General features: G+C 42.9%; 1 protein-coding gene across 1 annotated transcript in view; it reads right to left on the minus strand.

Moving 5' to 3' along the window:
- The window catches only part of MACROD2 (mono-ADP ribosylhydrolase 2), a gene marked incomplete at its 3' end in the record, with an annotated part of 3,247,744 nt that overhangs the window by 3,021,114 nt on the left and 204,652 nt on the right, over nucleotides 1–21,978 (minus strand). Inside the window, 1 exon segment of the mRNA XM_082250969.1 lies at nucleotides 5,744–5,836. Coding sequence (XP_082107095.1) covers nucleotides 5,744–5,836 — 93 coding nt within the window.

The raw sequence follows: 21,978 nt of genomic DNA on the forward strand, positions 1-21,978 counted from the left end.
AGAGTGATCCGACTTGCCGGGGCGACCTCACAAGTCACGGTGCGCTGCTCGCACCGCGACCTCGGAGCGGCCGGCACAGACTTCATAACATTGAAGTCTATGCAGGTCGCTCCGGGTCGCCCCAAAGAAGCTCCGGACCCTTTTTCTAAGTCGGAGCACCTGACAGGTCGCCCCAGTGTGAACCGGCTCTTAATGTCCACTGAGTTTATCAGAAGTTTATCCCTGTCAATATTATGACTTGCACAATTTAAGATCTTTCAACTTCGCTGCATGCACCATCACTTCTATTTCTTAAGGCAGTGGTCTCCATACTGCATTCCGTGGGTTGGATGTGGCCATTTGCTTGCATTTATCCAGCCCTTGAGGCAGCATTCCATCCACTGACACCAATGGTGGGGTGCCATTCCTCACTAAAATCAATGATGGGGTATCGTTTACTCCCACCGACGCCGAACCATTTTCTAATCCCACTGGCCAAATTCTGGCCCCATAAAACCCAAAGGACAGTTAACCAGCCCTCTGTTTAGGTTTGGAGACACCTGACCCAAAAGCATAAGTGCACTTTGGCATAAATTCAAATGTGAGGGGTTTGCGGTTAGGATCACTAGGTGTCAATATATGTGATATAAACAAAATAATAATAAGAAGCTGCTGCAGGTATAAAAGGTAATACCTTTCAAACAATGAAACAACTATGTACCTGCGCTGCTTGTGCCTGTACACCTAATAAATGTGTCAATGATAAAGTGTTAGTGCAAAGCTGTGCTGAGTGCAACCATGAATCCTGTGCATACAGATCAAGTAAATATCAAACATGAATATCAATTATAAATAATATATAAATAAAACATTCCATGTGTAAAAGAAAAAAATGTGAAAATTATCATGCGTAAAAAAAAAAAAAAAAAAAAAATTATAATATATTATATATATATAAAAAATTCATAAATTTCTATAATCTTCATCCAATATTCTTAAAGTGAAAAGTCTCTGTGCTCATTCAAGTGCTCCGTGCTTCATAAATAAATGAATAATAAAGTGCCAGTGATCAATCCAGGTGAGGTAGTGCTCCCCTCTCGGTTCCCCACTCACCAGAAGCTGGATATAAAAACGCCTTAACAATGGTCTTATGAAGTAGACCCCTCAATAGATCGTTAACTTTGGCATAAAGTGAACTTACCTATCCTGTGTACCTTCTATGACGCGACTAAATGTAATCTGTTAAAATGATGATATCCTTGGTCTGAAATTTTTGTCATGCTTGCCACATCTGTGTAGTCATTCCTCATTCTATAGGAGCTCCTCCCAAGGCTGGAGACAAACAGGAGGCAATGGAAGCCTATGTGAATCAACAATGCAGGTGTGGCTAGCAGGAAAAGGCTTTGGACGACAGGATGTCAAGGTAGCAGCAGTGTGGCTAGGCATGAAGGATGACTTTATGTGAAATAACAGTTAGGATTTCATCAATAACTCTGCGTTATTCAAACCTCTACTGGTATAGCAAATCTCAAAATGTGCAAGGGAATAAATTTGGCTTCAAAAACTGTACCTGCGCCCCCCCTAACACTGACTTTCTAGTAGTGTTTGGATAAGCACACCACTGCCTGCTACCCACAATGCTTGGTGCCTAACACACTGCATCTACCAGGGGGCATTGCCATAGGGGAGGCAGGGGATGAACCTATGGTCCAATATTTGGACAGTTTTTTTATGTATCCATTTTATGGGGCTACAGAAGCATTTTGCAGTCTCAGTTGAAGCCACAGCACACCAAGGTGCCTGCTGTTCAGTAGCCATGTTGGTATATACGCTTTTATGTCAGTAAAGGTCTACATTACTAACCCATCTTTGCAGCGACAAAAATCTCTACAAACACTACCAACTCTTGACTGCCAAAGTGTTTAATATATGTACACTAAAAAATGCCCAGTACTTAATTATGTACACCAAATTAATGTCAGAAACTGCAGGGTAATCGCACTATTACAATCAGAAAGCCCATCACTTTAATTTAAATTTCTAATACAGAAAGCGTTCTTCTGAAAATTTGCCATTAAAAAGAGATGCATATTTTTTCACGTCTTTCTTGATGGAATGACTAAGACCACATTCAGCTGAAGTGTTGACAGAAACATTTTAATTCCTGCATACTAAAGAGGGAACTAGATGATAATCCTGCATTGCAGCACGCAGTGACAAATAAACTGACAAAACAGACTGATTAACTTTGCTCCATCTCGCATTATGGTAATAGAGAGCAGGTGTAAACCTTATCACACAATACGATGGCAAGACAAAATCATTATGCAGCTTAATCACTTAGAGAACCAATGCAAAAAAAAATAATAAAACTTTTTTTTTTTTTCTTACATCTGCAGCATGTTCTAGAACTTTGTAGAAGTTTAGAACTCTTTAAATTGCAATTGTTAACGGAAGTCTATTGTGCATTGGGTTATGGTTCAAGCAGCTGGCAGCTGGATGCTTTAATATGTTTCATCCAGAGTATTAGCACCAAAGGCTGATTTGATTTCCTTATAAAAAACAGCTTATTTGTGTATTGTGCCCCAAATACATTAGTCTAAAGATCCATTGAAAGATTTTGGCGATTAAAGTAGGGAGAAGTGTGATTTACCAGCAATATCTGAAAGAATAGGAACAGGAGTTATACATCTCTAACCAGGATCCTTACCTCTGCTGCTGACATTTCTAGCTAGTGATGAACTACAGGCCATAGGCTTGAATCCATTGCCTGCCAGCCGACTGACAGCAGTGACAGGAGTACAATTCCTGCAGTCATAGCAGGGACTGGAACGCTAGGAGAAACTGCTGGGAGGAGGGTTGGGTTCAAATCCTGTCCGTCCAAATGGCAGCCAAGAATGTCTGAGGGGGGTTAAGACAGTAAAGTGGTAGATTCTGCTCTCTCCTTCCACCAGTGGCAGCAGAAAGCCATAGGGCAGGGGGTGTCGAACTGCAGGCAGCATCAGCATTATGGTTGCCCTGAAAGGCCTGTTGATGCTGTATGTGTAAGACTAGATTGTCTAGAGCACCCAACTTACTGTAAACCATATCAGTAGCCCCCACCATCAGAAATCAAGAGTCCCACACCATCTTACATCACAGTGCACCCTCCTTACCATATGCTGCTGCTGGGAAGAAGTTGGGAAGCAGAAAGTCCAGGGTCTTGAGGACCAGAGGCGAGCCGGAGTCTGCTGTAAGCTGAAACCAGGGGAAGCCGAGATAAGGGGGTGCTGCAGTTTCAAAGAGAAGTGTAGGATCTGGCGGAGGAGTTCAGTCCTCCTCTGCTCCCAACTGCCGAGACAGGACCAAGGGGGGTGCCGAAGCAGCAGGAGAGGTGTGAGGGCCACATGAAATGGCCTAGCAGGCTGGATTTAGCCAACAGGCCTTGTTTTTGACATAAGTGTTCTAGGGTACCTGCTATGACACTTGTAAAGTGAAATTATTAAAAATGGAGTGCAAGGGAAGCTCAGTCAAACACTGCAATAATCAAAGCAGACAACCTGGCATACGTTATTCCCCAATAGATCTGCTAACATGAAAGCAGCATTTTATAATGCTACCTTTGGCACAAAGAAAAAAAAAAAAATCTTTCAATGATCTGTTAGCAGGAACAGCAAGCGTCTTCAAAGTTGCTGGGATACTACTTTGAACTTCTTTAAAATTGCTTTCTCGTGCAATTCCTTTGTGACACATTCACATGCCTTACTTTTGTTTTTCTGTATTTTACAGTTAAAAACACTTGTTAAGCCACACCTATTTTAGAAACGCATAGCCCACGACACAGAATAGGACATCTCCAGCAATATACTAAACTGACTGCAGAGAGACTTGAAAAGTCCAAAAAGAAGACATTGCTTACAGCTCTGGAACACTGGGAATGATCTCACACCTAATTAGGCAATGGTGTTACAGTGGGGAATAATAAGACAACTGTTTTACAGATCTTACCTTGAACCTACAGACAGTAATGTTGCTCTGACGATTTCTTCTTTGACTACCCTTTTGAAAATAATTTGATAGGCCACATCATTTGAAAAGCAGCGGACATGTATATGACACAATGGTAGATCTGTGGTAGTGCTGAACCAGTAGGCATGAGAATTGGAAATGGTGTAAATTCAAATTACAGGGTGCTCTCCTTAGAGAGGGTTAACCTATTGTGAGAGTATGGTTTTATAGACCTGGTTGAGGTCCTAGGCTGCTGTCCCTCTGGTCACGGAGTAAACCGTCTTCAGAGCATCAAATACTGGATATGCATCTTACCTGCTGGGTCGCGGTGGTCCACTGTATTCAATACAACCTCAAATTTAGGCTCCTCCTATTTCATCATGAGTTTATTACAAAACCTTTGCGCAATCCCTGATGAAGGGGGGAGTCCTTTTCCCCGCGTCAGGTAATCTGTATTTGGTGTTTTTGTTCAATATAACATTTTTTATAACCAATTTCAAAACCAAATTATTTTTTAGGTATTCCCAACCACATATCTAGTATTATGCAACAAAGGCAAGTAGACGTGAACTGATGAAATTAACCTCAAGAACAGGAACCTTTCATACAGAAATTATTTCATCACCAGTACTAAGACATGGGTTATTAAGTATCTACCCAATGCTATTATATTGACCTGAGGCCAAATAGATTTTGCCAAATTACCTCCTCATTGGGCTTGCAGTGATAATAAATGTTCACTCAATTCTCACCTTTAATAATGCCCTAAATTGCATACCTGCTGGCTCTGGGTTATGTTTTTGTGGAGACCACAGACATCCAATACAGACCCGCTTTATTCCAAATATTTGGGAGTGTAAACCTTCACAAATGTTCCATTTGGCAGAGAAACCATATCTCTGGAAATGGTATACGACCCTTTATATACACACTGTTCAATAAGAATAAAAAATTCAACATAACCGGCACACCTAGCCAGCAGAGCAGGATGGCCCCGCCTTTTAACATGAAGCCAACTCAAGCAAAAGCAGGCCTTACAACCTTTCTCCTACCCTTGGGCTGTCACAACAAGAAACTTCTGTCTGTTACACTAGGTTGTATGGCAAAAACACAATTTGACTGATTAACTTATCATTTACTTCTAGGTTTGATTTTGTGGGTCACAGATTAAATGCACAAAAATTGCTGCTTCCACTACACTTCTCCGTTGTGATTTTAAATTAAACAAAAATGACAATGCCCCATTAGGCTTTTGCGAAATCAAATCCACAGTTTCACTGGTACTGAAGTGAAAACCTCACCATCAGATTAAAAACAAAAAAAATAGCTTCTTAATCAAAGTTAAAAACTACAGTGCCATTAAGATGTTTTTTTGCTGGAACAAAATACATTTGAAAGCAGAAAAAATTAAATCGTACATACGGAAATATCTCACCGGGCAAAACTATCCATTAAACTAAGAGGGACGGAACCATGCAATTACAAAAAGGTAGAGTGTCTATAGAGGTCGGATTCTGAATATCCACTAAATATTGTCTAAAAATAAAGCCATTAAAAACAAGAAAATAAATCACCTAATAAAAGAAAATCTTTTAAAAGCACAGTCTAGACTTGCAAGACAAAATGTCTTTTATGCTGAGTCCTAAACTCTTGAGCACTGATGATAGCTGTGTTAATTAATATATCATCACTCCTACAGATGCTCAGAGCTGTTCCGTTTTAAAACCCACAACAAAATACGGCCTACACTCAAAATGCAGACACAAAGTTCACATACCAGCATTGACGATTGCATCTACTTCAAGTTGGGTAATGTCTCCTTTGTAGAGCGACACCTTGCCACACAAGCTGTTTATTTTTTGATTGTCATCTGGAAAAAAATAAAATAAAAATTAATTAGATGAGATGGTTTAGAAAAAAAAAAAAAAAAAACTAACTAGGAAAGCCCTGACTATTCGGGCTCCTATTAGGAGTATTATGAATCACTCATTGTAGGGCTGACCTGGGAATTTTTTTTTTTTTGTCCGTCACCCCCAGTACACAGATCTTCAATTAATGAATTCAACAACATTACTGCCCATTTAATAAAAGTAGCCATTGCGTAACAGCCATAACATATGTTTCTATGGGAATCTTTTTTGAAAGATTTGTCGTTTCATAAAAAGAAAAAAAAAAAAAACACTGAGCGGTTTCCCAATGCGTCACAAAATATATCAGATAGTACCTTCGATGATACACCATATATCGCAAGTCAGATCAAACAGGTCATAATACAAAGTATAGAGTTACATTCAGTGACTGGAGCAGCAGAGGTAAGAGTAAAAATCTGTACTGACTGACGGAAAATCAGCCGATCGGACGTTGGCCGAAAATTCCCGGCCAATAATCGATGCGTGTGTACGGTGCTTAAGTGGGTTAGAAAGCCAGCGGTCCCAAATAGCAAACTGGGCTTTATCCAAAGCTCATAGTTGAGTTTATAAAGTGGGAGGCTATTAGTTAATTAACCACATAACGACCGCTCACATTGCTGCTACTGCGGCAATGTGGCTCGTTATCGTCCAGTGACGTAGACCTACGTCACAGGACTCCTCCCCTTGTGGGCGGCACGCGCGCGGATTCCAGACTCGTCAGGGAATCGAGTCTGGAGATCCGCCCGCTTGTGTAAACAAAGCGGGCGGATCTCCTAAGTGACAGGCAGGGACAGATTGCAGGGTTCAGCATAGCTGAACATGCGATCTGTGCCTGTGTCACTCAGTCACCTCCCCCCCACACACGTCAGTAAGCACCAGGCATACATTATCCCCTCCCTCTCCAATAAAATTAACCCCTTCCCTGCCAGTGTCATGTTTACAGTAACAGTGCATATTTATAGCACTGATTACTGTAGTAATGTCACTGGTACCCCCCCAAAAAAAAAAAAAAAAAAAAAAAAAAAAAAAAAATCGCAGATCGCCGCCATTACTCGTTAAAAAAAAAAAAAACACCAAAAATGACAGAAATCTTTCCCGTAGTTAGTAAGCGCAATAACTTTTGCGCAAACCAATCAAAATACGCTTATTGCGATTTTTTTACCAAAAATATGTAGCAGAAAACAAATTGGCCAAAAATGATAAAAAAATTTTGATTTTTACATTTTTTTGGGGGGAATTTCATATAAAAAAAGTGAAAAATACTGTTATTCTTTTAAAATTTTCGCTCTTTTTTTGTTTATAGCACAAAAAGTAAAAATCGCACAGGTGATCAAATACCACCAAAAGAAAGCTCCGTTTGTGGGGAAAAAAAGGACATAAACTTCGTTTGGGTACGGCGTTGCATGACCGCGCAATTGTCAGTTAAATTCGCACAGTGCCGAATCACAAAAAGTGGCCTGGACGTAAGACAGCAAAATCCTCCGGTGGTAAAGTGGTTAACCACATGGATATAGTAGGGACAGTGACACCCTTTCATGATGGCCTTTTTTAGCATTAAAGTATTATGCGCAATAAGCGCTTCTTTTATTTCGAGACTGACAGGTCTCCAATCTATTGGAATCTTAGTTTTCCAGTTGGCCTTCAGTCTGCCAGACAAATCCAACATGGTAGAGGATCTTAAATGTCACAACAAACAGAACTCTAGTTCATAAAAGGATATTTTTCTTGACAGTCCCTTTAAATTAAAACTATACTAGGGTGTGTATATTAACGGACATTCCAACACTTGATTTTATAGTGTGGTGAACAGTCATGTCTGCTGCAATATGGCAGGTAAAATTGGTTAAGTTTCACATGAAAAGGCAAACGCTCCATAGCTCAGCAGTATTTGTAAACCTTTAGACATTGAAGGCTTTCTAAGGTGTGGTAGTGGAAAACGCATAGGAAAACTAAATTGGGAGGAACAGGGAAATGTATTTACCAAACCTGGATGGTGGGGATTTAACCACTTACCGACCGCCTACCTCAGATATACTGCGGCAGGCAGACGCTCCTTGGCAAAGTGACGTAGGTCTAAGTCGCTTGCCAGCGCGCTCTCACGTCCCCCGGTCAGCGGGGAAGCCGATGCGCGTGTCAGGCAGCTCCGATTGCCCCCTACACGCTTGAGCGTTCCCCGCTGAGAGAGGATGGTTGGCAGTTGTAAAATACAGGTGTGGTAGTGGAAAACATATAGGAAAAGGAAAATGGGAGGAACAGGGAAATGTATTTACCAAACCTGGATGGTGGGGATTTAAATGTGCCTAATACATATTAAAAATATCCGCATACAATATAAAATTTGTAAACCTTTTTATTTATACAGCCAGTAAATTAAAATAGATACAGTCTAGATTGATGATACATCTGCATAACAGATCCAAAAGCCTGAACAGAAAAGATAATCTACTGATGGATCAACGCGTTTCGCTTTAATAGGGTAAGAACAAAATTGTGTGATATTCTCTGGTATTTGCTATATTCCTCTTCCCCCTCCCCTTTGACTTGATTGTAGTCCTCCCCTTTGATCTGCTGCATCTTTGATCCCTCACATCTCCTCCCTCCCTCCTTTATTCCCTGGGGTTTTTTTTTTTCTCTGATGCTTGTTCATTTTTTGCTTTAAGTATTATATTTAATGTATATTGTGGTTTATCTTAGATATGATAAATTGCAAATCTGTCTGACATACATATTGGCTGGATCCTGAAGAAGCTATTACAGCGAAACGCGTTGAGCCATCAGCAGATTATACATCTTTTCTGTTCATGCTTTTGGACCAGTTATGCAGATGTATCAATCCACACTGTATATATTTTAATGAACTGGTTGTATTAATACAAATGTTATATTGTATACGGATATTTTTAATATGTATTAGGCACATTTAAATCCCCACCATCCAGGTTTGGTAAATACATTTCTCTGTTCCTCCCATTTTCCTTTGCGTTTTCCACTACCACACCTGGATTATACTTTTCTTCCCAAGGATTAGAATCTGTCAGGTTCTGCAATCTGAGCCTGTGTTGGTCCGTTGCAGAAATTCTCTAATTTCTCGTCTGATAAAAATGATGTCCCTAGGAGCAAGATTTTTTTTGTCTTATTGTTAAATAGATGAATTCTACATAAGGTCAAAAATATTTATTGCAGTCTATTTCCCAGTCGCAGCTTTTGCCTCACTTTCTAACTAACCTGATAACCGTAAAATCTGAAGGGGGGTCTAACCATTGCCTGATTCTACTCAGAACCAAAAAAAAAAAAAAAAAACAATGTTTTTTGCTATGGATGAACGTTAAATAGCAACTCAAGGTATTCGACAAATCCTGCCATTGCAGTCTTGCTGTGGACTTCTTCCTACACTGCAAGGGTTAATGGTTAGTCAAGGCTAGGGGGAGCTGAATTGGCAGTCTTCTCTCACACCTCTTCTCCCTCTGTCCCCTGTTCTGTGGGTAGTCTTCTGGCTTACTCACATACAATACAGGGCTATTAGCCTTTGTACTATATGCAGAGAAGGCAGGAGTGTGACTGGGAGCGCAGAATACAGAGGTGGCTTTACAGGTGGCTTACCAGCTGAGAGGCCCAACAGGAGCAAGAAATATGGCAAGTATTACTCCTTTTTCTAGCACCCCTAGACTCAATGAGCAGTTAACCTTTGCAGTGTGGGGGGGGGGGGGCCCTATGCAAGGGTTGATTTTGTCCAATTCTTAGAGTTAAGCTTTAGTTCTATTCAACACAATCATTTGTTTCCTCAAGTATTTATTTTATATCTGGGAGGACGCCACCTCAGTTTTGTGTACAATTACCTATGGACATGGACCGCAAGGCTCGGTTCACAATGGCGATTTTTAAAAGGAGTCCGGTGCGGCTTCGTTCAATGGTTTAGGTGCAATTCAGGTGCAAATCTTTACTTTAACATCACACCTGAACTGGACTGAAAAACAAAGTTTGAAATCTGCTCTGCATTTTTCGCAGAGGATATATTTTTATTCACCTCTAAACCCAAAAGCTTCCTCAGTGGCAGAAGCAGGATCTTAATTCACTATAACTAAAAATAGTATATTGTATTTAGGCACTAAGGTGGCAGAACACCTAAATCTCTTATTCACTAAACTTCCCTCCTTTAATATCAAAGTTTGTAAAGTAATTGGAGACACAGTGTGAGCACCTTCTCTCACTCTCGTTCAGTTTTGCTCATCTTCGGTACTATTCCTCTTCTGTAGAAACAGAAAGCTATTCCAACCTTCACAAAAAAATCTACTTAAGTTTATATGGCAAATGATCATTAATTGCGCTGACAAAATTATTCCTCCCAAAGAGTGAGGGTGAGTTAGGCATTCCCAACCTTGATTGGATTGGTTACATTCAAACACTTCTCTGGAAACAGATGAAGACTCCTTGGTCTTGCACTGCAGGCCTAGTATTCCCTTATCTGAAATGCATACGAATGTTATTTTAAAGGGACACCATTATCTCTTGGAGAGATGTCAGAAAAGAGATAGGACTCCCTCCTCACCACTCTTCATTCATTCAAATCCATCAGAATCTAATGTTTTCTTTTAGCTCGGATCACTGAGCCATCCAGACATGGCATTATACTGGTCTATGCTCAGCTAAGCCCACTTATCCAACATTTTTTCAAACCTTGGCTCCAGAGTATGGGCTTCCATCCAACCACTTTTCTATTATCATCCAATTATCAGCTATGGGAAATCACACACCAGAATTATCAAGGACTTGCATCCCACTTTATTGGATTTTTTGTTCATCCAGGGTTTCACCTCTATCTCAGCCATCTTCCCCCTGCTTCATCAAAAGCTTTGAGGGGGTCAAATATCAAATGGGCTAAGGGCTTCATTACCAGTAGTACTGTGGACAAATTGTTGAAGGCATACCACTTGGCATCCACTATGGTGTCTATGTAAGTGTGGGAAAAAAAAAAAACGCAATCTTACTATATAAAAGTACAAGTGTCTCTGCGTCCAGTCCCTGTGTCCGTGGGATTGTTCTACTGCGCATGTGCCCCACAGACAGCCGTTGGGACTTGGAGCGCAGAGACTTCGGGCGGCCGGCCGAAAATGTTGAAGGGTGTGCGCGGGCACGCGGCGGGTGAACACACACACGAGAGCCGCTCGGTCAGCTCTGCGCATGTCCCCGACATTGCTAGGGCAACAGAGACAAACTGACAGAGGCTATAGGACTAAACCAAACAGATACATATATACAATTCAGAAGAAGAGTGTTCAACTCCGCAAGATGGAGTTAAACATTACAAAGGCCAAAAGACAAAGAATAGAAAATAGATCTATTGAAAAACAGGAAAATGATGTTAGAAATTCAACATAACCCCCCCCCCAAAAAAAAATATATAAAACAAAAAGGAAAAAAAAAAAAAAAAAACTCTACTGATTTTGTATATTTACAATGGTTTGAAAAGGTTTGCACGCAACATTTACCGTACCTTAATTGTTTTTGTTTACTACATCAAAAAAAAAAATTAGAAAAGTGAAATTTTTCACATTATTCTTCTTTAACATTTCTAAAGAATAAATATGATAAGATAGAAATCAACTGCATGGTTGTCCATGTTTTTTTGTACTGGAATAGGTCTGTGTTTTTACAAATGTTTGACCACATATGTTCTAGCGCCCGTTAATTTAACGGGCTTAATGTCTAGTTTATAATAATGCTTTCAGGCATACACCATTCTTTAACAACAAGGATGCTAGGTCTGGTCCCACTATTTCTATATGTCTGAAGGGCAACTATCCCGAACTTTCACTGGTTTGCGGTTTTTGGACATAGCCTTTTTTGAGAATCAAGTAAGAGTGCATATCCTCTCAGTCACCCATGTTCTGCTGCCCTATTACCCCTTTCGCCTCTTTGGATATGAAGACTGTTAGGCACACACTCATTTCACTTCTACCTATCTAACTTGCAAATGGGCTCATGTCTGCTTACTCGCTGCCAGACATTTCATAACCAGCAAATGGAAGTCCCCATATGATCCGATTATCCCAGATGTTATAGCCACTATTCCTTAAGTACGTATGATTAAAAAAAATGTGACATTAAAAATATCTATTGGAATCCTCCGACTTCTGGGTAAAATTGGGAGACGGTCAGTTCTAACACCTAGGCCCAAACTAACCGGGTCACCTAGTCACTTTAAATGTAACGCTCTTCAGTCTCAGTTGTATACTATGACATGGTTCTTTTACTATGGGTATGGTTTTGTGTCTAACAGTTATTTTCTTGTTGTTTAAGCCCTGGTTCACACTTATGCGATGCGGGAAGGCTGCGAATTTGCAGCCTGTTCCCGCATCGCAAACGCACCCCTGGCAGTTCACACTGCCATATGCGATACGCTGGGTGTGTCAATGTAATCTTAACGACACCCCCAGTTTGATTGCATATCGCAGTGCGATCTTACAGTTCGCACAGGACCGGATCGCACAAGTGTGAACCACTGTGCGATCCGATCCTGATGCGGCTGCAAAAAAGGGTCCTGTGTGTCTTTGCTGCGGGTGCGGTGCGAATTTAGCCATACAAAGTGTATGGCTAAACTCGCACAGCACAGCCGATCGCATGTAATGAAGGAGCAGTGCGCTCCGACATTACATGCGATCACCGCAGCCACACTAGTGTGAACCGGCACTAAACCCCCCTTTCTTTAAAGTAGGCTTTGGAGAAATGGTGAGCTTTTTGTAGCACATGCTTGGGTTTATCTTAGGAAATACGAAAAAAAATTGTACAAGATGTATATTTGTTTACTTCGATTTAAGAATCAGTAATTAGAATACTGTGAGCGTGTGCACACTCCGCTCTGTATGAGTCTCTTCATGTTTAACCACAAACATTTCCTAATAAATGGATTTTTGTAAAATATTACCGTAAAATCCTTTTCTCTTAAGCTCATTGACAGACGCAGTCATCTTGATTAATATCAAATCGGGTTATACTGCCCTCTACAGGAGTAGGACACTAGGCAGAAGGAAAACGTTCTGGCCACACCTTAGGGGCAGTCCCAGAGGGTATATCCTCTCTCTCCCTGCTACAGGATGTCAGTTATGTCACAAAGCAGTGTCAGAGAATTTAACCCAACCCAACTCAAAAGTAGAGGGGCAGGTACTGCGTCTGTCAATGAGCTTAAGAGAAAAGGATTTTACGGTAAGATTTTACAAAAATCCATTTTTCTTTGTCGCTCATTGACAGACGCAGTCCTCTTGATTAATATCAAATCAGGACGTCCCAAAGCAGTGCCACAAATGAGGGGTGGGATAACCGAAATCAAAATTTAAATCCAGAAGGCCCAACCGGTGCCGACTAGAAGTCTTAAAGGCTCATCGGACAAAAGGATGAGACTCAACTGAAAATCCAACTGAAAAAAACCCTTGAGGTAGACCAACGGTCTCCTCAAATTGCGGCCTGCAGAACCTTGCGGCCAAAAGAGGCATCCGCCGATGCCATCACATCAACTTTATAAAATTTTGAAAAGGTATGAACCGACGACCAGGTAGCCGCCTTGCAAACCTGGACCACTAAAGCCTGATGGCGGAAGGCCCAGGAAGAACTAAGCGCCCGAGTGGAGTGCGCCTTAACAGGGAACGGAGGATTCCGACCCTTAATAGAATAAGCCTGTACCACCGCCTGTCTGATCCATTTGGAGATAGTCGCGGCAGATGCAGGCAACCCCTTTTTGGGGCCATCCGTGATCACAAAAAGTGAATCAGTTTTACGAAACGAGTCCGTAGTTTTCAGGTATACCCTGATTGCCCGAACCACATCCAAGGAATGTAACGCAAACTCCCGAGGATGACTGGGCTTAGGACATAGGGAAGGCACTACAATGTCCTCATTCAGATGAAACTCTGAAACCACCTTAGGAAGGAAGGATGGATTCGGACGAAGAACAACCTTATCCCTTATGAACCACCAGATATGGGGAACGACAAGATAATGCGGCCAGTTCTGACACCCTGCGTGCAGAAGTAATGGCCACCAAGAAGGCCACCTTCTGGGAGAACGTAAGCAAGGGAATCTCCCTGATATTTTCAAAGGGAGGTTTCTGAAGAACCGACAACACCAAATTAAGATCCCAGGGCGGTAAGGGCGCGCGCACTGGCGGAGCCAAGTGCCGCACCCCCTGGATGAAATTCCGCACCAAGGAATGGGTAGCCAAAGGTTTCTGAAAGAAAATCGCTAACGCTGAAACCTGACCCTTGATAGTACTCAAGGCCAGCTTCTGCTCAACTCCTTGTTGCAGAAAAGCCAAGATTCGGGTCACCGAATAGGCTCGTGGAGGAAATCCAAAGGATTCACACCACGCAATACAAGACCTCCATGTGCGATGATAGACTTTTCTAGAAGTCGCTTTCCTTGCTTTAATTAAAGTAGGAATAACTGAAGTTAACAATCCCTTGTCCTTCAGCACCTGAGTCTCAATAGCCAGGCCGTTAAAGCCAGCGATTGTAAAGCAGGATGGAAGATCGGTCCCTGAGACCGCAGATCCTCCCTGAGAGGAAGTCTCGAGGGAGCGTCCGCGACCAGCCTGACGAAGTCTGCGTACTCGGGTTGACGAGGTCAGTCCGGAACTACCAGGATAACTGGAATTCCTTCCACCTCTATCCTGCAAAGAAGCTTCAGCAGCAACTTGAGAGGAGGGAAGACATACAGTAGCTGATACTGCCCCCACGGGGCGACCAGTGCGTCTGCTGTGTTCGTTCGCGGATCTCTGGAGCGGGTTACAAAACTCTGCGCCTTCCTGTTGAGCCGAGCTGCCAACAGATCCACCTCCAGGGTGCCCCAATGAAGGCACCGCTGGTGAAATATCTATGGATGAAATGGCCATATCCCTTGATCCAGAATCCAACGGCTGACATAATCTGTCTGCCGATTTTCCACCCCCGGAGTGCATACTGCGGGGAGAGCCGGAACAAACCGTTCCGCCCAATGAAGAATGCTGGCCACCTCTATGGCCGCCAGGGCACTCTTGGTGCCCCCTTGGTGATTGACATAAGCCACGGCCGTGGCCTTGTCCAACTGAATCCAAACCGGGTTGCCCTGAAGCTACTCGGTCCAGAAAATCAGACAAAGTCTGATCGTGCTCAGTTCCAATACATTTATCGGTAACCTGGATTCTGTCGGAAGAAATGACTTCCCCTGGCTGAGCATCGGAGACCGAAGATACCAGACCAGAGACTCTCTGGTCCGCTAGCTCAACCGGATCCGATTGTCCAGAGAATCGGGATTCCGATTCCATCTGAAAAGAATCTCCTTTTGGGGAATTCAGGTATGAGACTGGGCATACGGTACTGCCTCTAAGAAGGCCACCATCAGTCCCAGGACCAGATAGTTCAATCTCCTGGTGGGAACTTGGAATGATCTTTTGCAAAAGTGAAGAAAACCTTCTGCTCAAGGAGCGGGAACTGCCGCTCCCTGTTGCATCAAGTTTATTACTGCTCCCCGCAAAGCTTTTAAGCGATCCGGGGATAGTCGCATGTTGGAAGGGAAGAATCGCACCGGTAGAAGTGATCGAAACTTGATTTTGTATCCCGACCGCATGACCTCGCAAACCCCTTTGTCCGGGATTCTGGAAAGCCATGGATCCGGAAACCGGTGAAGACGTTCCCCCACCCCAGAGATGGGTGGGGGCGCACCTTCAGGCTGTCTTATCTTCAGGTTTGGCTGAGTCGGGCTTTTGTTTTCCCAACCAGCGCCCTCTGAAACCCCCTGAAGGGGCTTTGGAGGACTTCCCCCTTATCGCCCGCCCCAGCGGAGCGAACAAACTTCTTATGAGCGGAAAAGGAAGGTCCTCGCCTGTTACGAGGTCCTTTACCTTTAGCTGTCTGTGGTAAAAAAGTGCTCTTACCCCCAGTGAGATCCTTTATAATCTCATCCAAGGTGGCCCCAAACAGGCGATCCCCCTGAAAAGGAAGATTAGCCAAAGTCTTTTTGGAACCTTGATCAGCCGACCAGCACTTTAACCATAACACGCGTCTGAGGACCACTGCTGAAACAGATGCATGCCCTAGCAAGGGAGTGGCGTCCAGGGCGGCGCCACAGATGAACTGTAGCCCTTGTATAATCTGCTCCAGCAAATCTGATACTGCTGGGGGAATACTTCTCCCCTTTATGTCACGGCGTAACAATTTGGTCCATTCTGTCAATGTTTGTGAAACTAAACCAATGGCAATCACTGGCCTAAATGTTGACCCTATCAGGGAAAAAATGGAGCGGGATTCGGCTTCCACTTTTCGATCCACCGAATCCCTAAAGGACGGAGCGTCCTCCAACGGGATAACAGTGGCTTTATTTAGTCTTGAAATTGGTGGGTGCACCACTGGTGGTACCGTCCATTTCTTAAGGAGGGATTCCTCAAACGGATAGCGCCTAGCAATGCGTTTGGAAATAGCAGGGGTTCGTTTTGGACGATCCCATTCTTCCTTAATTAGGTTACCAAAACATTTGGGCAAGGGAAAAGCCTTCGCCATTTTGGTAGGCTTGCTGGTACCAAAGGGAATTTCAGTGTCATCTACCTCTGCCGGTGTAACCTCAAGACTTAAGGTTTCCCGGACAGACATGACTAGTGCGTTCACTAACGCTTCTTCTTGCGCTATGGCGGAGGCAGAAACGTCCTCCTCACTGTGAGGAGACCGTACCTGAGACAGCAGTCCCAGAAGAGGGACCTGCAGCTGCAGTGACCAGCTCAGAATCCGTATCTGAAGTGTCAGATGAAATAGGGGTAGGCGGGGGTCGCTTCCTTGACCCCCGTCCCTGACAGGCTACCTCCACCCGGGATACCAAAGACTCCAAAACTGCTGATAATGCATCAATCACAAGTGGGGTACTGGAGGGTCCTGCGGTCACCTCGAGGGGATTAGGTGGGGATACATGTGTGGCAGGGTCCATGATTATACAAGACACTTGCCAGCAAACAAAAAAATAATTGCAAAAAGAAAAAATTATTTTTTTTTTCTTAGTCCCCCAGCGCAACAGCGCCCCTCAGTGTTACCTGCTTGGACCCCACAGAGAGAGAGAGAGACCCCAAGGCTCACCACCTGATGCACAGAAGTTTCTATCAACCTGCTCTCAGCACTGTCTGTTACAGACAGGAAGTCTTTGGCTTGCTTTCCCGGGTAAAGGAGGCGGCTCCGCCCCTTTACACGCCTTCCGGCGCCTCCCAATTACTCCTCGAGGTGTTTGGTCATCTCAAACATGGCCGCCCCCATGCTGGAGACACGAGGCTACGCCAAGATGGCAGCCCCGCGCGACCTGCGGGAAAATAGCGGCAGCCTGTGGAGGATGGTAGCGGCTTGTGGCAAGATCGCAGCGGCCTGCGGAAGGTAGTCATCGGCCTGTGCGGCCTGCGGGAGGTGTAGTGAAGTTACAACCAGTGGAAAGGCAGTAGCCAGTACATTTCAGGGGTCAATTAATCCCCCTTCATCAGGGCTCAGGTTTGGCTGCTAGAGTTCAAAAGTGGACTAAGATGAAATCTTCTGTACAGATATCGCAACGAGAAACAAATAGACGTGTAGAGCTTAATAGCAATACAATATTGACACAGGTATTTAAAGCAGAACTCCAGATTTCCTTCCCCAAAACCTATGCATGTAAATAAATCACAACCCTACTATCATTTTATCTGTATCTTACCTTATTTAGCTGTTAAAAGCAAGTTTGTGTGTCTGAGGTCACGTCTTCTCCTGGCTGAATTTTAAAGTTCTCCGATTTCCCGTTTACTTCCTTTACCAGTCCTGATACTACATGTCCCAGCAGGCTTTGAGCTTCTGTAGTTTTAAGACAGGCTATGGGAGTCACTTGCAGCAGTTCTGGTTGTTGATGTGGGCGGGTCTGAATGCATAGCACTCTTCAGTCTGCAATTCAGGTGTAACTGTCATTCCTGTCTTGCAGCATGCTAAATATAGGCTTACTGCAAGACACCAGAGGAAGGGCTATTGGGGGGGGGGATATTATGAAGGCGTTTCCTTGATATGTAAATCACTTCATAGAGAGCAGGGCTCTGCCTGCTCACACTGACCTGCATATTTAAATGGGGCAGGAATTCATTCTAATTGTGATTCATTCAATCCATTTAGACTTGTCCCTATTGGAAGTAACTCACCAAAAAAAAAAAAAAAAGATTTTTGTAGCAGGGGATGCCAGAAATCTGACTTGTATCTTAGGCAAACTTCAGAGAAAATTGGTGAGCCAATCACACAAGCAGGAAATTATGTTTCTGGGGTGTGGTCAGTACACCCCCAGGTAGCCATATTACATTGCATTTCCAGAAAATTACAACAGCTACAGATTAATAAGGAAAGGTACATTTTTAACCACTTAACGACCGCCCAACGACCATTTACGTCAGCAGTTTAAACCTAAATACCGGTGTTATGGCAGCAGATAGCTGCCATAACCCTGGTATTTTTTTTAAACTGCAGGCGGTCAGCTTTCCAAAATGGGTGGGCCCAGCGGCGGATTCGCCGCGAGAACACCCTTCCGGGGTGGCGGAAGAGGTGACCCCCTCCCGCCGCGTCCCAGTACTTTTCCCCGCCTACCAGACCTGCGGGCAGCAGGGAAAACGATCTGGTCCCGGATCCTCACAGACAGGATGTCGAGTGCGGGCAAGCTTGCCCTCGTTCGACTCTATGGTCTTGGAGGACCGGAGCGACGGCGAACATCGTTGCCTAGCAACCGGTTTAAAGGCCCCATTTTTTTTTCTTTTTTCATCTTTTAGTGTACTTGTGAGATCTGAGGACTTTGACCCCAGATCTCACAAAAGAGGTCCTGTCGCGCCTATTTCTATTACAAAAAAGGTTTACGCTCTCATTCTCTAGGGTCTCTGAAAAAAAATATAATGTTTGGGGGTTTTTAAGTAGTTTTCTAGCAAAAAAAATGATTTTAACTTGTAAACACCGAGTGTGAAAAACAGGTCTGGGGCTTACATGGTTAATACAATGTGATTTGTGTTGCAATTGTATAAGATAGATTGTTTTTTTTCTTTATTTGCTTTTTTTTTTTTCCCCATGAAAGTGGAGTTACCCTTTCAGTTCTAGTGAAAAGAAAAGTTAGAGTTCAACTTTAAGTGATGACCAATACCTGAAGCCGTAAAATTGAAGCACATAGAATATGAAGGTTGGTAGAAGGCAGGTAGTTTTTGAAAGGAACATAAGGCATATAATCAAAAACTGTCCATCATATATCCTGTGTGTTTCTTTTTATAGCAGGGATAAAAGGGAATGAAAAGAGATGCAATTAGTACAGGATTGTAAGCACAAAGAATGCAAGATCTCCTGCTATGCATGAAAGATTGAGGTGTTTCTAGATACACAAAATCAAAGGAGTTACACTAAAACTTTCTTGCAATCTGACCCGATGCCAAGTATCTTAAAGTGGTTTTAAAGGCAGGACATTTTTTACCTTGATAGATTCCCTGCATTAATGTAGAAATTGTCCAAGCTATTGCATCAAACCCCCTTTTATATATAGATACTGCAATTACCTGAGTCCCATCTTGAACCAGTGCTGTGCCCGTCTGCAGTAGGGCTGCCGTTTCTCGCAGGACACAGATGCAGCAATAGGAGACATTGGCTCCAGCTGCGGTCAATCAAATCCTGTCAGGAGGAAGCAAGGGCCAGGGCTGTGCTGTCTGCTTATAGACGTATACAGCCAGGCTCAGAAGCAAGCCCTCATGTCTACTTTTATAGCAAGCGGTTTGCTCTGGGGGTACAGAAAAGAGGAGTTAAGGGGCCACTTTGTGCAATACTATTGCACAGAGCTAGTTAAGTATAACATGTTTATTGTTTTAGAAGAAAAAAAAAAAAAGTACCTTTACAACAGCTTTAAACATTATGAAAACATTATATAATAAAAATATGTGGTTTTGTGTTCCCCCCCCCCCACTTGCTTGTTTTTTTCTGATCTATCCAAGCCCTTCTAAAGTTAGGCCCAATTCACACCTGAGTGATTTTCTGCTTGAGGCTCTAAAATACTAAACAAGCCAAATCCCATTCATTTCAATGGTTCCTGTTTACATCTGATCGTTCTGTCGCCTGAAGCAAAAAATCCCTGTCGCACAAAAAGGTATTTGAGCTTCTAGTTGGCAGATTACAAGTGTTTTTGGCCCCATAGACGTTAATAAAACAAAAAACAAGAGAAGGGCGCACCGACCTAGTGCAATAGCATAAAATATTTATTGACACATTTTAAAAATCCAACATGCAGTTTACCCACAAGAATACGCTATGTACAAGCGAAAAAGGTTCCTTCAGCTGTCCAGAGACCACAGGACCATGATGCTTGATAATGACAGGCAAACTTGAAGGTGTCCATAGGGCTAACGCGTTTCAAGGGAGAACCCTCTTGCTCAGAGCCATTCGAACTCTCGCACTAGGTCGGTGTGCCCTTCTCTTATTTTTTGCCTACAGTTTGTGAAGATACCCATCATCCTGAGAGGGCAGCAAGAATTTGGATGCCAACGATATAGCCAATGCCTCTTTGGCCTACATGCATCATTTAAGCGCAGGGGACATCTACTTGTCTTTCTGAGACTTTATTAAAATGCCTGACTTCAGCGTTTTACAAGCATTTTCTGCTTAAATAGCAGCCCTCCATTCTGAATTTCCTCTCACTCTCCTCCCCCCAGTGCTTTCCATTGGCAGAACAAAAACACCCGAAGTTGTAAAATGCTTGTAATACGCTTCTAAAAACACTAGAAAAAATGCCCAAGAAAATGCTGGTAAATCGCTATGCTCAGGTGTGAATAGAGCCTTACTGTTTTCCATTATAATCACAAACTGCTACCAACTAGGTTTTTGCTGTTTTTCCCACAGTTAATGTTGAGTAGTATGTAATCCTGAAAGGAGGCCAACGATTGCAGCCTATAATCAACACAGCCAAACTGCTCCTGGAGCTTCAAGACCACCACAATAAACACTTTTGCAAAAGTGCAGAGATGCTAAATGGCTTCTTTAAGAAACAAAGCCAGAAAAAAAAAAAAAAAAACACGTTTACAGTAATCCCTTAAAATAGCTGACTAAATTAAAAAAACTTTTGTAAATTTGAAATTTTTCTTAAAGTGGGTTCGGGCAACAATCAACATTTCCTAAAGCTGATCAGTAGTAAAATGTGTGCTATTACCAGCAACATTTAGGTAGCCCCTGCATTTATTCACAATACTCTCCACCACTTAGAAGTATACATGCATAACACCATTATATAATCCCTGTAACCCTCCCCCTTACTTGCGCAGTTTTTCTTTTATAATCCCAAAAGCTTTTACCTTAAAAAAGTTTGTCGAGAGCAAGAGAAAAAGGATCTCTGAGCGGGGTCCTCAAATCCGCATATCTTCTGAGCCTACATCTACAGCACAACTCAATATCTTCACAGCCTACACACTCTTCTCAGGATGTCTTCCTATACCCTTCCTTGCACCAGAAAATATCTGTTGGAGGTACCTTTCCCTTTTTAAACTTTTCAAGTGCCTTGGACATGAAGAGGTTGAGGGCACAGGGGAAGGTGTTAAGTAGAGCAATGCCTTTAAAGCAGACCTTCAGTCATTTTTTTCATCTTCTATTAACATTTCTGCCCCAGTTTTAACTTTGGATAGTAAAATATTTTTTTTTTTCTGACAGTAAATACCTTACACAGCCCATTTCTTGTCTGGTAATTAGCCTAGGCTAATGACATCATACACAGCTCTCTCGAATTCCCTTGAGAGTTTGACAGCAAGGGAGGGGGGATGAGTAGGCTAATAGAACAGCCAATAAGAGCTGCAGAGCTGGAGGGGGCTGGATTAGGGTGGAGATAACAGGAGACTGCCGAGATCCACGAGTATTCATCAAGAGAGGTGAAATGTGCAGGCAAGCAGTTGTGTGAGTGTCTGTGTATCCTCGTGTCTGTAAATCCAGGAGATTAAAAAGGCAGCAGCTTCAGCCAGACTTTTTGGAGGGAGATTTCTGCAGCATATTTGACAAGTACAGAGTTACGGTATATATAAAAATACTCCAAATAGTACGGCCAACATATTGTAGCCCACATGGGCTACAATACATATGTGGGCGCGACTTGC

Source organism: Pelophylax lessonae, assembly GCF_965119305.1.
Source record: "Pelophylax lessonae genome assembly, chromosome: 3".
Lineage (NCBI taxonomy): Eukaryota > Metazoa > Chordata > Amphibia > Anura > Ranidae > Pelophylax > Pelophylax lessonae.